This window comes from Neopelma chrysocephalum, unplaced genomic scaffold (genome assembly GCF_003984885.1).
Source record: "Neopelma chrysocephalum unplaced genomic scaffold, ASM398488v2 Primary Assembly neopelma1_59, whole genome shotgun sequence".
In the NCBI taxonomy this organism is placed as follows: Eukaryota; Metazoa; Chordata; class Aves; order Passeriformes; family Pipridae; genus Neopelma; species Neopelma chrysocephalum.
In genome coordinates this window covers 21,259,310-21,277,044 of record NW_020897714.1, presented here as the reverse complement: position 1 = coordinate 21,277,044, position 17,735 = coordinate 21,259,310, and the positions used below count along the sequence as shown (strand labels likewise).

General features: G+C 47.5%; 1 protein-coding gene across 5 annotated transcripts in view; it reads left to right on the top strand.

Annotated features, from left to right (window-relative positions):
• The first annotated feature begins 542 nt into the window (after positions 1-542).
• BTBD11 (BTB domain containing 11) overlaps positions 543-17,735 on the top strand; it is a 183,213-nt gene continuing 166,020 nt past the window's right edge. For all 5 annotated transcript variants that reach the window (XM_027680402.1, XM_027680403.1, XM_027680400.1 and 2 more), the window contains exon 1: positions 543-1,724. In XM_027680402.1, the coding sequence (XP_027536203.1) occupies positions 761-1,724 (964 nt within the window). In that variant the 5' untranslated portion in view covers positions 543-760. The remainder of the gene's footprint in view (positions 1,725-17,735) is intronic.

Genomic DNA, 17,735 nt, shown 5'->3' with positions numbered 1-17,735 from the left:
TGTCTGATGAGATGTGTGGAGTGCCTGCCCTCCCTGTCATTTGTTTATAGCGACATCAGGGATTTACTGGTGTGAAAGCCCAGTGCGGGCTGGAGCGGGACTCCAGTTCGTGCGCGTGAGTAACGGCGGGGAGATGTAACAGAGACGTGCTTCACACCGTGCTCTTTCCAGCCGCGGGGACAGAGGACGCGGTGCGCGGGGACACAGCTGGCCGCGCTCCTCCGGCTGCCGGAGGGGCCAGGGCCAGAGTGGCGCATCCCCGCTCCGGAGCGCGCACAGTCCCACCCCGGGGCGCTGCCCGCGGCCCCGCAGCCCCCGCGGGACGCGCCGGACGGGGCCGCGCCCCCTCGCGGCTCGCGGGGCCCCGCGGAGCCGAGGGGCGGGGCGGCCGGACAGGGCGCCGTCCCATTGGCCGCCGGGCGCTGCGCTTTGCATGTCCCCGCCCCCTCGCCGCCCCATTGGCTGCGATCCGGCGGCGCTTTGCATAGCTCCGCCCCCCGCGCCGCTGGCCGGCGCTTCGCTGCGGTGTGGGGCCGGCGGCGCAGTGCAGGAGCCGGAGTGCGAGCGGGAGCCGGGCCGGGAGCGGGGCTCGGCCGGCGGCAGCAGCAGAGCAGCATCGCCGCTTCGCTGCCGTCTGGCGGAACGGGGCGAAGCGAAGCGGCCGGCGGGTCACGCCGCGCCCCCTCGCTGGTCTGTCCCCCCCGCGTTCCCGTGAGCCGCTCCCCGCCCGGGTCCCGCGGGTGCAGCATGAAGTGCGGCGATGGCCCGGAGAGGTAAGACGGCGGTGAGGACGCTGGAAGACCTGACGCTGGACTCCGGGTATGGTGGCGCGGCGGACTCGGTGCGCTCCTCCAACTTGTCGCTGTGCTGCTCGGATTCGCACCCCGCGTACCCCTATGGAGGAAGCTGCTGGCCGCACCTAACTGACTCCATGCACAGTCGGCACAACAGCTTCGACACCGTCAACACCGTCCTAGCGGAAGACTCCGAGGTGCTGGACTGCGCGGGGCAGCAGTGCTCCCGGCTCCTGCCCGACCTTGAGGAGGTCCCCTGGAGCCTGGAGGAGGTGGAGGCACTGCTGCTGCCGCCGCCGCCGCGCCGGGAGCCGCGGGCGCCGGGCGCCGCCAGCCCCGGGAGCCGGGATGCGGCGGCGCGGCTCTCGACGCTGGTGAGCCGGGCGCTGGTGCGCATCGCCCGGGAGGCGCAGCGGCTGAGCCTCCGCTTCGCCAAGTGCACCAAGCACGAGGTGCGGAGCGCCATGGAGATCGTCCTGGGCTGGACGCTGGCGGCCCGCTGCACGGCGGCCGCCCTGGGCGCCCTCTCCCTCTACAACATGAGCAGCAGCGGCGGCGACCGCTTCAGCCGCGGCAAGTCGGCCCGGTGCGGACTGGCCTTCTCCGTGGGCAAGTTCTACCGCTGGATGGTGGACAGCCGCGTGGCCCTGCGCATCCACGAGCACGCCGCCATCTACCTCACGGCGGGCACCGAGAGCCTGTTCCGCGACATCCACGCGCGGGTCCTGGCCGGCCCTGCCGCCCCGCTCCCGCCGCCCGGCCGCCCTCCGGCCGCCGCCGCCGTCGCCGCCCCGGCCGAGAAGGAGAAGGAGGGCGGCGAGGCGCCCCGCTTCACCCTGGAGGCGCTGGAGCAGACGGTCAACAACGACCCCGAGCTCTGGGGCTTGCTGCAGCCCTACCAGCACCTCATCTGCGGAAAGAATGCCAGCGGTGAGTGAGTGCGGCCGCCGGGCGGGACCGGGCGCCACCGACCACCTGTTGCGCCGGGCGGGCCCCCGGGCGCCGGGCGGGCCCCGCCGCCGCACCTGCCGCCGGGGATGGGGTGGCCGCGGAGGCAGGAGCGGGCACCGCGGCGCGGCTGCCCCTGCACGGCGGTGCCCGACGCGGGCAGGATGGAGGGGAGCTGCCGAGCATCCCCCGCCTGGCTCTGCCGGGGCTGCCCGCCCGCCCGCCGCGGAGGGATGCGTATGGGTTTAGGGGGCAGTTGGCCGGGGTGCCGGCGAGGGCTGAGTGAGAGACGGTGGTTCAGAGCTTCAGTTTTCCACAGGAAACGGCAGAAGCGCAGCTGAGCGCTCGCAGGCGAGATCAAACTTTGTTACATATGCAGTGGTTTGGCCAGCGATTGCGTGGTTGGCGCTGAAATGCAGTCTTTCTGGACAGATTTCATTCATGTTGCTGCATGTTTACCCAGAGCCTGACACAGATGCAACACGGTGATGCATCAACTTCCTGGACATTTTTTTCCCTTCGCTTTTTAAACGAAGAATCCAATATTTTTAATAAGTTATCTTTCGATAGAGCAGCATTCCAAAGTTGACGTTTCTTGTTTCAGCTCCCTCTGTTTGTCAGGGAAGGGAAAATGGAACGAGCCGAGTCTCGGGGAGGCAGAGTTAAAATCGGGTGTTTTTTTTCTTACCTTCTCATAAGCGTGCACAGGCACATGCAAACACTTTTATTAAGCTTAAATTCGAAATAGCTGTCAAGCTGAGATGCAAATACTGGAGAAGGGGAGAGGAAGGGAACTGGGAGAACAAGGATAACTGGAAGCCTAGATCACGTCTACAGATAAGCCTTGTTAAGTTGTTATAGCCACAGAGGATGCATTACAGCTAATTATCTATTGTCTTAAGACACCTTCTATACCATAAGAGACCCAAAGGAGGATGCCAGGTGGGAGTGAAAGAAAAGGGCAGATCCTTCTCCCTGGTGTAAATAGACGTGGTTTCGTTATATTCCTCTGGTGGTTTTACCCCAGCAGTGGATGTCCTCCCCAGAGGCTTCACTGAACCTCCCCTTGAAACGCATCTGCAATCGGGGGCTTGTGTTGCGGGACCCTCGTGTGTTATTCCAGCTCTGTCGCAGGCAGGCATGGCTTCCCAAGGAGTGCCACCGTTGTTTTTTTCCTTGAGTCCTGCTACTGTGCCTGTAGGTTTCAGATGGCACTGTGTTGCGTTTCTGACATTGCAGCACTGGCTGTGCAGGCTCCTACTGAGCCTTTCATTTTGTTTTGCGGCTCTCTCTAACTCCCTCTGTATCAGCTCAGTGGATTTAAATGAACTTCATTCTGACCCTCATTTATCTCACTTCTAGGGACTCAATACAGAGTTTTCATCTCCGTTTTGTTGTAGCTTTACCTGCCATGAATCTCCTTGGTAGCTTAGTCCTGACTCGAGCAAATAACGTTTTTTAAAATTTTTGAATCAGACTCTAGCAAGTTGTCCATTTTGTTTTGCCTCTCTCCCTGGGTCTCCCTGCTTCTCATGCAAATGACTGTAATGTTGTTTTGCTTTTTATCATCTTATACTACGTAGTTTGGCATCCTGTTAAATATATTTAGAGTTACAGGTGCAAGCAAGAGCCAGGCCTTTTTTTACTGCTGTTTGTGTTTATTTAGATTTAATCCAAGGGCGTGTTGCATGCTCTTAAGTACTTTCATGGCAACTAAACCAGCCATTAGAAACCTTTAAACACATCAGCCTGTTTCTTCGCCTGTGAGATATATATCTGTTTATATAGTCCTCACCATTTTGATGTCTTGAGTGCTCCCTGGTTAGTTGCAAACGTTTCCTTCTCAGGCACTTAAAAAAGGTGGGGAAGTCTGATGTGAGAGATTATTTGACCTGCTTGAAACTATTGGGGCAGTCTGTGGTAGGAGGCTTGGACTGCTGGAAGCTACATCTCGGTATAGTGGCTTAACCACAAGCTCATCCTTCCTCTGTACTCAGTACTTGAAACACCATGATAACGCAACTTAATAGGTAACAGACTTCCCACATCTATCTGCTCCAGGAGAAGAGACAGGTCTTGTACTCTGGAGGTTCAATAAGTTGGGTGGGCACACAAGCACTGAAATCAGTGTGTTTGGTCCATCAGGTGTAAACGAGAAGTGATGGTGGGTCCTTTCTGGAGGTACCATGGCTGGTATGAATTGCGTGAAGGTGGGGGATGGAAAGCAGTGCAAAAGCAGATTCCCTAGCAGTACCTTGTCTGCAGGCAGGTTTCTGGGAGGAGAGGTGCTGTCTCTCTGGGAAGCAAATGTCAAACCTTTAATAATTTTCCAGGCTAAATCCAGCACCTTAAAGTCCACCCAGACAGTGAAACAGGCAACCCGTGAAGATCACGGGATGCAAGTATGTGAGGAACATGAGTTTGCGCATGATGTAGTTCAAGATTGCTTTAATACAGTCTGTGAACACGAGTGTTGGGGAAGATGGTCTGAGAATCTGCAAGACACAAACCAGCCTTTCAGGGCTTCCTTGTAAGTTGTGGAGAGCGTTTAGTGGTTTCGGATGAGGTTTTTTAGCCTGATGTCATACTCGGTCATCTGGGAAGCTGCTGAATAAGATCAGTATTGCAAGATAACCTTCTCCTTCCTGTAAATGATGGTCACGCTCCTTCAGATAAAGATGTCTGAGCTGGTTCTTTCCATGGGTCCTTGAGCCTGTGGGTTTTCCTTTGGGTACATCTGGCCTGAACTTGTACAACTGCCTCAACGGGAGCCCTGCTCTCCATCAGGAGCCTGCTCATTCCTCTTGCAGGGTTGAAAGCCTGTGGATGAAGGTAGTGGCACTTCTTCATGTGTTGCAGGCAGCAGGACACATCTCCTTGATAAACCTCTTGATAACCTCTTGTGTGGGACAAGGAATAGAGGTGACAAAGGAGAAGCAGGCAGTGCCGTGGCAGCAGTCTACTGGAGTATGCCATCAGCTGCTGGCATATTGACTGAGCTTATCTTTCTGATTATTATATCTTAAAGAATAGGCCTTAAAAGCACTCTGAAGTACTAATTTACACTCCACTCCCTCCCCCACCCCCCTCCCAAATTTTAACATCATGGTTGAATGAAAATTAAAAACTTCACGTTTGGGATTTCACTGACGCTTAAATGTTTCAATTATGAGCTCCGTCTGAACAGCACAGTACACGTTTTACATCCTATAACAGTTGCACAGAGTGTTATTTCCCTTGGAACAGTGGGAGCAAAATACTGTGTGCTCAATGAAAGGCAGTAAAAGCTGGCACCTCTGTGGTTTAAGCAATATTATTTTAGTTTCTTTATTGCTCATCAAACTCTTACTTTTAGGCCAGATCCAAGAATTACTTTGAGATGAATGGGGAGTTTCCACAGGTCTTGGATTCTGTGCCAATCACAGGAGTAAGTCCATTTATGTTGTTTTAACAGGAAATGGCAAGTCCAAGTAGCACAAAGTCACCTACACTGTATTATGAAGGTCGTTTTTTACCTGGAGGAGGAATGGATTAGACAACACTTAGAGTTAAGAAAATGGGGTGTTCCTGTTTCAGTCTTAGGAGTCTCCTTATCTTATGTGGCAGGACTCATGGTGGGAAGGGCAGAGGTCTGGAGGGGCACAGACAGGGAGTTGGGGATCACAGGGAGGAATTTTCTGTGGAGCAGCCAGCATGCACAACTCTGCCTTGTCTGTTTGTATACAGTTTCTAAAAATAGTTATTTGGAACCCAACTGTGTTACTGTGGTTTCTTCCCCTTCTTAATATTATTTAGAGAAGAAGACACAACAACTAGTAAGAAACCCAGGATTAGGTCTGGCTCGGCTGACACGCGTCAGCTAACCTCAGTTTAACCTCAGCCTCTTCTAATCCAGGCGAACTTCAGGGACTCTGAGCAAATGAGCAATACCAATATATTATCACAGCTTAACCAAATCAGTAAATGCTTTTAAGTTTTGATACATATGTATACATATGTGTGTGTATACCATACCCTTCTTTTACTGGAGAGCGTACTGTTACCTATTACTTCTCTGCTTTCTGTTGTAATTGTACCATTCAGGATGCCATTGTGGCTTTAGGGGCAATGTAAAAATCAATCTAAAACTTATTTCAGTGATGATGATAGAGGAATATTTGTGCACGAAATGGAATTTTATGCCTTCTTCTTGGGCTTTGTTTAAACTGTGATTTCAAGAATATCCTTTCCCCCCCATTATATTGCAATCATATTTTTTGCTAGTAAGAAAATTTAAAAAGGAATACAGTTGAAGTTTCTTATATGCACCAGTATGTTGTACTTGGAAGTCTTTGCTGTTAACATTTTTCCCATCTATTCCAGGGCACTTGAATCCCTTGCCAAGAGGTTGACATAAGTGGTGGTGCAACAAAAGATATGTATTTTTTGCTCGATTCTCTTATCTGACAACCTCCCAAGCAAACTTCCACAACCTCTCTGAACAGGTTGAGAATTTGTTCCCTCCCTGCTCCAAGCTGCACAAGGTTGTGCCTGTTTGTGATTTGTGGCCACTGATGCTGGTGAGCTGGAATGGCAGTGGGAAAACTGTGTTCCTTCTCTGTAATGGAGTGAGTTGCTTGAACAGCTGGTGTTGGCAGAAGCGGGACAGAAGGATAATCAGCTCGTTGAAGACCTCTGTTGCCTTGAGAGGACACCTTGAGAAGGAGCAGCGTTGGGATTGGGCAATAGAGACCCAATGGGAGGTAGAGATTTGACTGACTGGCTGATGAATGTTTGTTTCCCTCTGGATGTTTTGATTCATATAATTTGTTTCAGTTATGAGTATAACATTAAAAAAAATAAAAATCCCAGAAATGGTTATACTAGAAGCACCCAGAATAATCATAAAGCTGATGTTTGCAATATGATTATTCTCTTTGTCATGTTGGAAAGTACCTTAATAGCATTTATAGCCTTGGCCACGCCAGGGAGTTTTTGGGCTGCAGCTACATTGCTTATTTTCTGATGTGAATGAGGTTTTAGAATAATGGTTAGGAAATGTGATTGTGTGTATAAGGAGTGTGTTAGGAGAATAACAGTGTAATTTTAGCAGTATATTGGGTTCCTGGCTTCTTTGCTGAATGCTGACAGGCTTCATGTAGTCTTTCAGCTGTCCTGTGAGCCTGATGACATGAGGCACAGGTGAGCATAAGGGACAACTTTGGTCCTTTTCCTAATGGTACTGCAAATGCTCTTTCTTCTGTCACTGCTCAAAGTTAATATAAATGAAAAAGACACCACACTTAGTGTGTTGGTGTTTCTGCAGTGTGTGTCATACCAAGCAGATGGTTATCAGTCATTAATCTTCGACGTTGTCCAGAGCAAATACCCAGTAATGCAGCGGCTGGGGAGATCTACTGCCTGAACGTTTTCTTCCTTGTTCTGGTCAGGGACTGGGTTCTCCTAGCTCAGAAGTTGGAAGAAAAACTTTATGGTCTTCCTCTCAGCTTTCCCCTATTAAGGTGTGAAAGGAGATAGCCCTGCTTGATTAGATGACACCAGAGGAGGAGGGAGCTGTTTCCTGTAGCTGATTTTTTCCAATCCTCTCATCTCCCAAACCTGTTGTATGATCTTCATTGTGTGCATCAGTGCCTGTTCACTTTCCCAGTCTCATCCCAGTTTCAGTATTTTCCTGCTGCCTTTCTCTATCTCCTGGGGGGGGCTGTCTTGTCCAGCCTCAGCAGTGGTGCTGTCCCGCCAGTCCCTCTACCCCAGCACTCCCACTCATGGCTTTGTCTGCAGGATGTTTTCCTTTGTCCAGAGCGCAGGATGCTTCAGCAAGGCATAAGGAAGAAGTAGGGATTGCTTTCTTTTTTTGCTCTTGTCCTTGTCTACTTCCTGACTGAAAACATATTGCATCATCCCCATATAAATCAGTAATTGTAATTGTTATTCATCTGGTAAGTATTTCAAAGGTTTTAAAAGATGTACAGATTAAGTCAAAATGACCCCAGGGCTTGTGTGGCCAGCTTAACCTTTGGTTACCTCTCCAGAGGTGTTCAGTTGGGCAGCCTGAAAAAAACTACAGACACTATAAAGGACTATGCCTGCTGAAGCCTCACATGGGGCTCTTGGTCCATCCTCACTTTCAGGGATTTCCTACAACAAAGAGTTTCTATCAGTGACCGCATTTGTCTGGCAGCACGTAAGCTTCCCATTTTTCCCAGAAGGTAATATAGCAATCCTGCTGTTGTGGGCTGTGAGGAGATACAATCTGATGGCCAGTCACTCTTGGCCATCATATTAGGCCAGGAGGCTGCATCTCTCCCCTGTAGAAGCAGAAGAGAGGAGGCTGTTGGTCAGGTGAAATGAGTCAGTGAGAAGGCAGCTGTCAGCTTATTCTGACAGCAGGAGTAAGGGGCATATTTCTGGGAGCAGCTGAAGAACAAGGAACCATTGTTGATGTGGATCAGTTCAGCAGCATGGATGGGGCACAGGCACTTATGCTGACACCTTACTGAAGCTTGTCTCAATTATTTTAATTAATTTAACCTGATATGCTGAACTGATGCTTTTGATCCTTACCATGGCAGTTTGTGGGTGAGGAAAAAGTTGTACAGCATGGCTTACAGGACATGACCATTTCTTGGGCTCTGTTGAAGAGGTGCCTGTTATCTTGATGGTATTTTATTATCTTCCTTGATTTCTAGGCTGAATTCATAGTAAGCAGTACCATTTTTTGGTGTAATCATTCCTGGAAACAACCCAGGAGGTTTTATAATATGGTAAGAGGGCTGTTGGCATCCTGCAGTAACTACATGGACCAGCTGAAATAGTGCTCAGGACACTTGAAGTTTCCCATGGGGATTATCTTGGCTCATCACTGATAAGGAAAAGAAATTGGCTTTGACTCGATTTAAACAATACTGAATTGGTAATAAGGAATAGGAAGAAAATTAGACCCCATGTACCAACAGACCTCAGGATGGGTGATTGTTCCCCTGATATGAATCAAGCTGGCAGACATGGATAAGGGAGGAAGGACTTGTTCACCCCAGTTGGTTCAAGGCCATTTAAAAGCACTGTGTTAAACCTGGTGTAAATCCACATGTGTTGGTGTTGTGTGGCTGACTTGCCAGTGAGTCTGACAGGTCTGCCTGGTGGGGACTTTGCTGGTGTTGTGCTTGGGGACTGGGTTCTTCTGACTGTTGTGCTTAAGGCAGGGATGGATGTTGATACTGAGATCCTTCAAAAGATACATGGAAACACAGGAGACAGGTATAAGCTCTTTCTCTGGTGTGGTAGGGCAGCTGAAAGCGAAAGTGCAGGGAGGGATCAGTGCTGCAGGATGTGTGGGAGGCCGGGATGCTCGCCAGGAGATAGGAGCACACGGAGGCGTTGCAGCTGAGCCGTGAGGGACTGGTAATACCTCTGGGTCAGCAAATTCACAGCCTTACGTGGCTTTTCCAGAGCTCTTATGTGGATAGATCTTGCTCATGTGAACAGCACATGGACTTCACACAGCCATAAAGGTCTTGGGACAGGCTGGTGAGTGAGCAGACGAACAGGAACCCTCAAGAAGATTAGAGAAGAGGCCTCTTCAAGGATGCAATTTCTGTCCTCAAGTGCTGTGGAGTAGCACCTGGGCCTGCAAGAGTTTGAGGCTTTAAAATTAATAAAACCACCCTGTTTTTAAATTTCGCTGCTGTGAAAAATTGCTCCCAGGTGGGGGAAATGAACAGGGCCAGGGTTGCAGCAGAGGTATGGTGAATGCATTTGCATTTTCGAGTCGGTCAAATTATTGAAGGGAACTTTGCATCCCGCAGTGTTTTGCAGTTTCTCTGGCCCTGTGGTAGCTTTGGATAAACACTGTTGGGCTGTAGTGCCTTTGCTTTTATGTATTGTGTTTGGTTGTGAACGAGGAGCGCTTTTTCTTGCGAAGAGCTGAGCAAGTCTTGCAATCCCCTCTCTGGGATGTTATCTGGCAGGGGTTTGAAAAAATAGAGATTGTGGGGCTGTGGGCCATATGCACTCCTCACACTGCAGGTCCTTTGCCCCAGATGAAGCACCACTTCTCTGCCACCTATAAGCAGTGAAAGTGGCTGGCAGCAAGGCAAGCTGCTGCCAGGGAGGTGGACCAGATGCCTGGGGACTGATGCTGGACTCCTAGCCCTTCAGTGGGAAGTGCTGCCAGCAGAAATGAGAGATTTCAGAGGTTGGAGTCATTTTGGGTACCTACTGAGATGCTTTTCTGTGGAGAATGCTAAGAAAATTTATTTTCTGTAATACAGGGGCATTTCTTTGCATGCCAGCATATCACAGAAATTACCTTGACTGAATCATTCACTGTAAGTCTGGACAGTAGATTATTTTACTCTGGGTTGCAGTATGGAAAGACAACTGCTAGGGTCTAGGTGCAGCTCTCTCTGATGCTGCTATTTCCCTTGATACTTTTTCTGAAGTATTGAGTTTTGTGATCCTTATTTTATAAGCATCTTTGTGCTACTTCTGTTATTTCTCTAGTGTACATTTTGTGCAGAGCAATGTATGATACAAGGTGTTCCAAAGGTACTGGTAAACTCAATCCTGTAGTCCTTGCTTGGGCAACATTCCCACTGATTTTGGTGGTAAGGACAGCCTGTCAAACACCAGGATAAGCTCTTGCATTTGGTAACAAATTAAGGAAACTCCAGAGTCAAAGCTGTAGGCCCAGATTTAGTTTTGCTTAAGATAAGCTCTTCCAAAACTGGAGATGAGTATCAGTACTTCAGTGCAGATAGTTATTCCTATTTTGTAAGGATTTTTTTCCCATTGTTTTACTGATTAATGGTGTTCATCTTTAAAGACTGCTCAGCGCAGCCTGTGAGGCCCTGTGCTACCTGGCTAGCCTATTTCCGCTGGCCCACATAAGAAAAATCCTAAAAATAGTCCAGCAGTGTAGGATTTCAAAAGTAAATTAGATTTTAAAAATAAGATGTTCAGTTTAATTATCTGGCATGCTCTCAGTAAGAAGCAGGAGGAGTTTCAAAATATGCGTGGAAAAAACCGCAATCCCAAACATAGCTGTCCCTCAGTAGTTAGGACCTGCTGTTGCTTTGCTGTTGTGCTTTACCTGTTAACTAGTTCTTCATTATACAATGTGCTCACAAAAGGATTGACTTATGCATCAAATGTTTTTGGAGAGTGAAAACAGTTTTGCAAGCTGAGAGAGTACAGGGGCAGACACCAGTAATGTGCGAACTATTTTTAATGAAAAATTCCTGCCTGTGTGAATGCATATGATGCCTTGCTTCCATTTTAAAGAGCATATTTGGTAAACGATGGGTAAGACAAGGAGGAGTAGTTTCAGATGTTTACAGGTTTAAATGTAGGAATGAGAGAAACACCTGTATAATGTAAAGGATGCTGAACTGAGGTAGCAATGTTCTTGCAGCAGAAAGCTGGGAGCCAAGTAAGTCAGTGACACTGTCTGTCTGACATGCATCAGCAGTTAAAATGTGGTGGCTGAATACTTCTAAAGCAAGATTAAATACAATAAGAGAAAAACACCCTAGCCAAAGCTTATTCTCTCTTAAGCGTACAGATAGTCTAATTGATCTTCAGGAAGGATATGGGCTGTCACCTCTCTTCAGCACATAGAAACTGCATATGCGTGGGATAATTGGCAGGTTTTATAAGGAAACCTGTGGTGATGAGAGCCCTCAAACCACCAGAGCAGATGGGGATGCTGATGTCTGCCGACTCTGCCTCCTCTCTGCTGACCAGGGATGTCATGGGGAGAGAAAGGCATGAGATGGAGCTTGAGGTTGTGGAGAGACTCGAAGTTATCAGATGGATGGGAGAACACTGCCTTATCAGGGCTGATGAGGTTCTAATTACAGACTTCATGAGTGAGGCAGGAGCTGGTGAGTCACAAAGTGCTTTCTAAGGTTTTGGGCTGGCCTTGGATGCTATTGCAGGTGACTTCTTTCATTTGGAGGGAGAAGGCACAGCCAAGGCAAGGTTTTGTTTTGGATGTCATCCTGTAACCCTTACCCCTGCCTTTGTCACCTTGAGATTAGACAGCTCTGATTTGCCCAGCCTAGGGCTATGCTTTGGGACTCCCTGGAGTTTACCTGGAGTGCTGCTGCCTGCTTAATAGCTGCTCCTCCTGCAAACAGTGCAAACACACCCAAACTGTGAAACTGGCTACAAAACTGGCTGCTGAGCAGATTTAGACCTGTACCATTGATTGCTTGCACAATCCATGTTGCATACTTCTGACAGTGCTGGCAAGACATTCCTGTTTGGAGTGAGAAGGTGGTGTGGGCACACTGGGGTCTTTAGGGTTGGGATTCACACATTTTGTGGTGTGATAGAGTCTGAGTTGGATGAGCCCCTGGGGAAAACATCCTTTTTGGGGGCAAGAACAGCATTTAGAGGGAAGAGGGGTTAGGAAAGTGAGGACTTACTAGTTTATTCCCTCCCTTGACTGTGACTTGAAGACTATCACTGGGGATGAGTTCTGATCTTTGTGCCTGTGAAGATTTGTGGTGCTGCTGGCATTGCATATACGCTGAAATAGTTGTTGATATTTAAACACATGAATGTTGGCCAAAGCATAAGGAAAAATGAGAACAGTTCAGCACCCCGCATCCTCTGAGCCTGGAGTAATTTGTTCAGTTTTAGTAGCCTGATTTCCAGAAAGAACAGAACAAATAATGAAATAACAGAAAAGATAATGAAATTTGGGGGGCCCCGAGGGGAGTGTTTCACTGTGGTGATAGTCAACTGGAGTGGTGTTATTTGGCCCAGAAAGAAGGCACCCAGGGGGAAGCTGTGATTGCACCATGCAAGGGAGTGAGTGGCAAAGTGGGAACTGAGCAGCTGCTGAATTTTTTGCAGAGAGCCAGGATGCAACGCTGAAGGAGTAAATTTAAAGTAACTCTCCTTTTCACAACATGTATTGGGGGTTTGTGGAGCTGTATACTGCATGGAGTGACTGGGAAACAACGTGCTGGGATTATGCACATGGAGACTGTTTCTAAAGATTATATTAATACTCCATCTTAATAATTGCAGAGGAATTACTGGTTCATGTTTTAGCCAAAGCTTTGCTTGGAGAGCTTTCCCAGGCATTCTGGAAGATGTGGTGGATGTTCCTGGCCTTTGTGCTTCAGAGCCATTTGCTGCCGATGGGCACTCTGTAAACTGAGGCTGCTTCCTGCAGTATCCCACAAATAAACTTCATTCCTTTCAGTAGTCCTGTGGATGAGTAAGAGCTCACTGTTCTGAGCTCCTTTCATGATAACTTCTCTAGGTTTTCGTTTGCAATTCTGGCATGGGCAAATCTTCCTTCCCTGGGTTTCATATGTGCTCTCTTCATTAGGAGTGGTGACCTTCTGGATACAGCTCCTTTTCTTTTCCCTTAACTTCAAAGAAGTTCAGTATTTGTGTAAGCAGCTTGCTTGCTAATTTACTGCTTTCTGGCATAATCTCTCTCGAATGCCTTTCTGAAAATAGTCTGTCCAGATGAAGTAAAAATATTCACAGTTGAAGTAGAATATTTAGAAATAGCTGTAATTTTAAGTTGTATCAAATAGAAACCCAAGCCTTTGCATGTGATTAGGGACAGGTGTTTTAACTTTTTGTACAGCTGTTTTTTAGGTTAACTGGAATTTTTGGCCTACTGGGAAAAAAAAAAAACAACCAAACAACAAAACCACTGAATTTGGCATCAGGGCTATAGTGCTGTGAACTTGGTGTAAAGCAGAAAGAAGAATGCAAAGCACCACTTCATTATACTGGATTGTTGCATCAATAATGTAGTAATGTAATGTCTTGGAGGGAAAATAATGGGCTCTAATGATGTAACCAGTGTGTTCACTGATACTGTAGCACAATTAATTGCGGCTTTCTTGCAGTTAAGTGCTGCAAACAATTTCTGTTAAAAGTGGATGCAGGGCATTTGAGCTTAACTTCCTCTGTCCAAGGAGATCGTCCCCACTCTCTTGGGATGACCCACAGAAAACTAAAAATGGGTCTCATAGTTGAAAATTATGGGAGTGGGTTTCCTTGTTCATCATGTAATGGCTGGTGCATAGGCTGGTGCTTTGCTTTCTTAGACCTGTGTTTTGTGCCTCTCTGATGACAGTGGGGACTGAGGTGGGGGAGAAGTGCCATGGAGGGGCTGTGGACTTCAAGGCTTTGACCCCATGTCTCTCCCGATGGGATTGTGGTTAACCAGGACCGAGATCTTGGTGGAGGTCTGTCATCTTTCTGACATCACTGAATTTGTCTGAGAGGCTGGTGGTGCTTGCCTGAGCGCTGTGCACTCTGGGAAGGGTTTGATCTCACTGAGAAAGGCAAGTGGTGGCCCCTTCTGTGGTACCCAGGCATGGTGTGGGGAGAAGGCCTCAAGGGAAGGCTGAGCAAGCCATGAGTTAGGATGGACTACTGAGACAGTGAGTAGGCTCCACCCTTTATTCAGTTGTGGCCAAAACCCAGGGGTGGAGGATGGCTTCATGTTTGGGTTGGGTTTCTTTGCGTCGTTCAACACACTCCTGTGTTGCTTCTCCAATATGTGACAAAAATTCAGCTTGCTACCAGTCTTCCCTTCCATGGGGCAAAATGATATAGTCTCTCCTAAATCTCTGGTTTCCATAACACTTGCAGTTGTCAGTGGCCATCCCTTGTGCTGTAGTCCTTGGCCAGAATTGGTGGAAATCTACCCTTCGGCTGGAAGGTTGCTGGGGGATAGTGGAGGAACTGGCAGGCACATGCAAAAATGTATGAATGTGTTTGCTTAGAAACTAGGTAAGAAGTGGAACTTCCAATTTTGCAAGAATTTTGAGAACTAGATCTGCATGTGCTCATTCATATTTCTTGTGAACTCATTGAACAGTCATGCTGTTGTCATGTACTGGAGACACAGACTTACAGGAACTGCAGCTCTGGCTCCTGACATCGTGGTTTATAGGCACCCCCAAGGATCCTGATGTCTTTGGCAGGTTTTGCTGGTTTTGTATTGGTGGACTCTGAAATGTTTTCCTGCTTTCTTTGCTATATATTATTGGGGGGTGGGGTGCATACAGAATAGGAAGCAATAAATTGCTTAATGTACTGTATAGTGGACTTTTGTCCCCCACTTTGAAACTGATTAGGATGTTCATGAAGAGATTTTAAGTGACAGTTTTTTGTTGGAAGATTTCTTTCCTGATATGAAATGAAAGAATGGTTCAGTTTTATCTTTAATTTGTTATAAAAGAGCCCAGATGATATATTTAATCATCTTATAACCACACGCTTTCAAAACTGTGTTTATCTGATCTTTTTGCCACAGAGAATAATTGGTTTATACAAAACTAAGTATTTTCTGGTAGCAGGTTACTTGCTTTTAAATATGTATGTAGCAGCTTTTCTTTAAAAAAGATTGTGCCAGAGAGAGGTCATACTTCAGTTCACACAAGTGACAGCGAGCGTTTAAAAAGTGGGACACTGCAAGTAGCATAGAGAAACAGTCCTAGGTATCTGTGTGGTTTGAGTGGGACTTACTGGGAAGTTTCACCATTTACTTACCTGAGAAGAGGAGCTCTCCCTTTCAGGGGGATGTGCAGTAATATTGCTGGTAGCACTTTCTGTTAATAAACATTTACCTCATTACCTGAAGATGCTATGTACAGACAGACATTTAGTGTATTGTAGACTACTTGTAGCCATAAGTCCCCAAGGGAATGGCAAACTAATGGTGGTGGTGAAGCTTCCTCCCTGAGAACAAGGGGGAGCTTCTTATGTGCTTGGGCCGTGGGCCAGGCTTATTTTTTCTTAGATTGGCTACATGAATTTGGTGTCAGCTTTCTTCCAAAGACTACAAAATCATAATTTATTTTATTTTTAGAGCTGTGTGATTTATACCCTGAGATATGTCTCAGTGGTTTCAAATTACAGAGAAGGATGGAAATACTGGCTGATTTTTCCTTTGCCCTGTCTATAGATTTTTAGCAGCAGGTCCGAGCCTAAAACTCTGCAGCTGGTAATGAAAGCACAGTTTAGTTTCATGGCCTCAAGTATTGCTGTAAACCTTTTCAAAATTTCTGCTTCCTAATATCTGATGAGGACATCCTGCAGTGATCTTCCTTAGGCTTATCATTACTGTGAGAGAAAGTGTTCTTCAGTTTCATTTAGGTCAAATATATCATCAGGCAGATCTGGTTGTTGAAGAGTGGAAAAGTTCCATTGAAGTCAATATAACTGTTTTTAAAAAAAGGGAAAAAAAGAACAAAAAAAAAGAACAAAAGAAAAAATCAATCCACCAAATGAGTCTGTGACCTGGTATCTTCTGAAGTTATTGAGGGCTGACCTAGAAAAGATGTGTACATACTTGTGTTAATCACCATGTTTTACTGTGGTTTCTATTCCTGAAGTGTGCTTGTTGGAGAAAAACATCTTATATTTGAACTTCTCTTCTTAGTCAGTTTTCAGCGATACCAGCCTTTCTGTCTGAAGCACTGCTGCTGATGGAAGCTGTCCCTGCAACACATACACTTGAAATGCCTCAAAATGAATGGCTGGTGGGGACATTAGCATGTAGTATGTCTCTGCTTTGCCATGCCACCCATTTGTCAGGGCAGCTTAAGGGATGGTATCCAGATCTAGCAGATATGCTACAGCCTGTTGCCATTAGGTTGCCCAGCGCCTTCTCCTGGTAAATGCAGGCAGTTCTCTGACAGGGAATCAGTTTCAGGCAGTCCTGCTGCCTCTGGGTGCTGGATAAGCTGTCAGCTAGTGCCAATTTGCCTCTTTTTTACATGTGTAAATGTGCTGTTGGGAAATACCACCTCCCTTGAGTATGCAGGAGCCAGCCTTGTACTTGTGCAGGTATTCAGTCTGGGAATGTTGAGGTCTGCTGTCAGCTCACTCTTCATACAGGAGAACACCAGTGGGCAGGTGCTGGAGGTAGTTTGATGCTGCTTATTTTGGTGTACCATCAACTGCCTGACTGTGGGAGCTTTTTCCCCAACTCTTGGGAAGCTGGAAGGGATGTAAAGTAGGGGTGGGTACTGCCTTTACATATGGAAATGGTACATCTCCTGGCATGCCTGACCTGGCTCAGTGCCCTGCACCAGCCCTGGGCTCTGCCAGGTGGAAACCGTGCAGAGATGCTGGGGAGTTGGGGTCTCTGTGCTCCCCTTTTTCTTAGCTGTGAATCTGGGGATGCCAATGGCCTGTTAAGGAGATGCTCTGGTTGGTGTCTAGCTCTCTGTGAGCAGAATGCCCAGCTTTAATCTCTTCAAGGACAGTATCATGAAAGCCTAGTAGAAAGCAAAAGCTTAAGTGCTTTGACTTTTTGATCTCCCTTGCAGAGCCAGACTGCTCCTGTCAGCCCCATGCACTGAGTCTACAGTCACTTCTGAAGCCTAGTTGCTTCCAAAGACGTGGAGCCAAGAAGAGGGTCTTTAAAAGCCTTTCTGCTCAGAGGTGGCCTTTGCTGCCAGCACCATCTCCTCCTGCTTGACAGTGCTGGGAGGCTGGCACAGTCCTTTGGGAGGTTCTCTCAGGAGGTGCATGAACTCTGAATGTTTTCTGAGACTGTAGCAGGGCCTCTGCACAGCAGCTGGTCACATTCAGAAACTCTGCACCTTTTTATGGCAGCAGAGGGAACCAGAAGGCTTAACAAGTCCTGTTGGCTCCTCCAGAGAAGGAAGAAGGGATTTATAGTCTTTATATAGAAACAATAAAAAGCCAGATATGTTTTCTGACTTGTGCAAAGTGAATGTCTGAACTTGGTGGAAACTGAGGAGAGATTTGTCTGCTAGCATTGTCTGCTATCCTGCATGCACATAAGTAATTCCTTGAGAGAAAGTAAGAGTTAGGGGAAGTGGCAAAGGGTAGATCCCTGCAGGAGTAGCAATTTACCGTTCTGTGGAAACATGAATCACTGCCCCTTCTGTTCTTGCACACATACACTGAACCTTGAAAGACACCTGGAATTTGAACAGCATTTCAGGCCAAGATGTCTATCCAGAAAACAATACA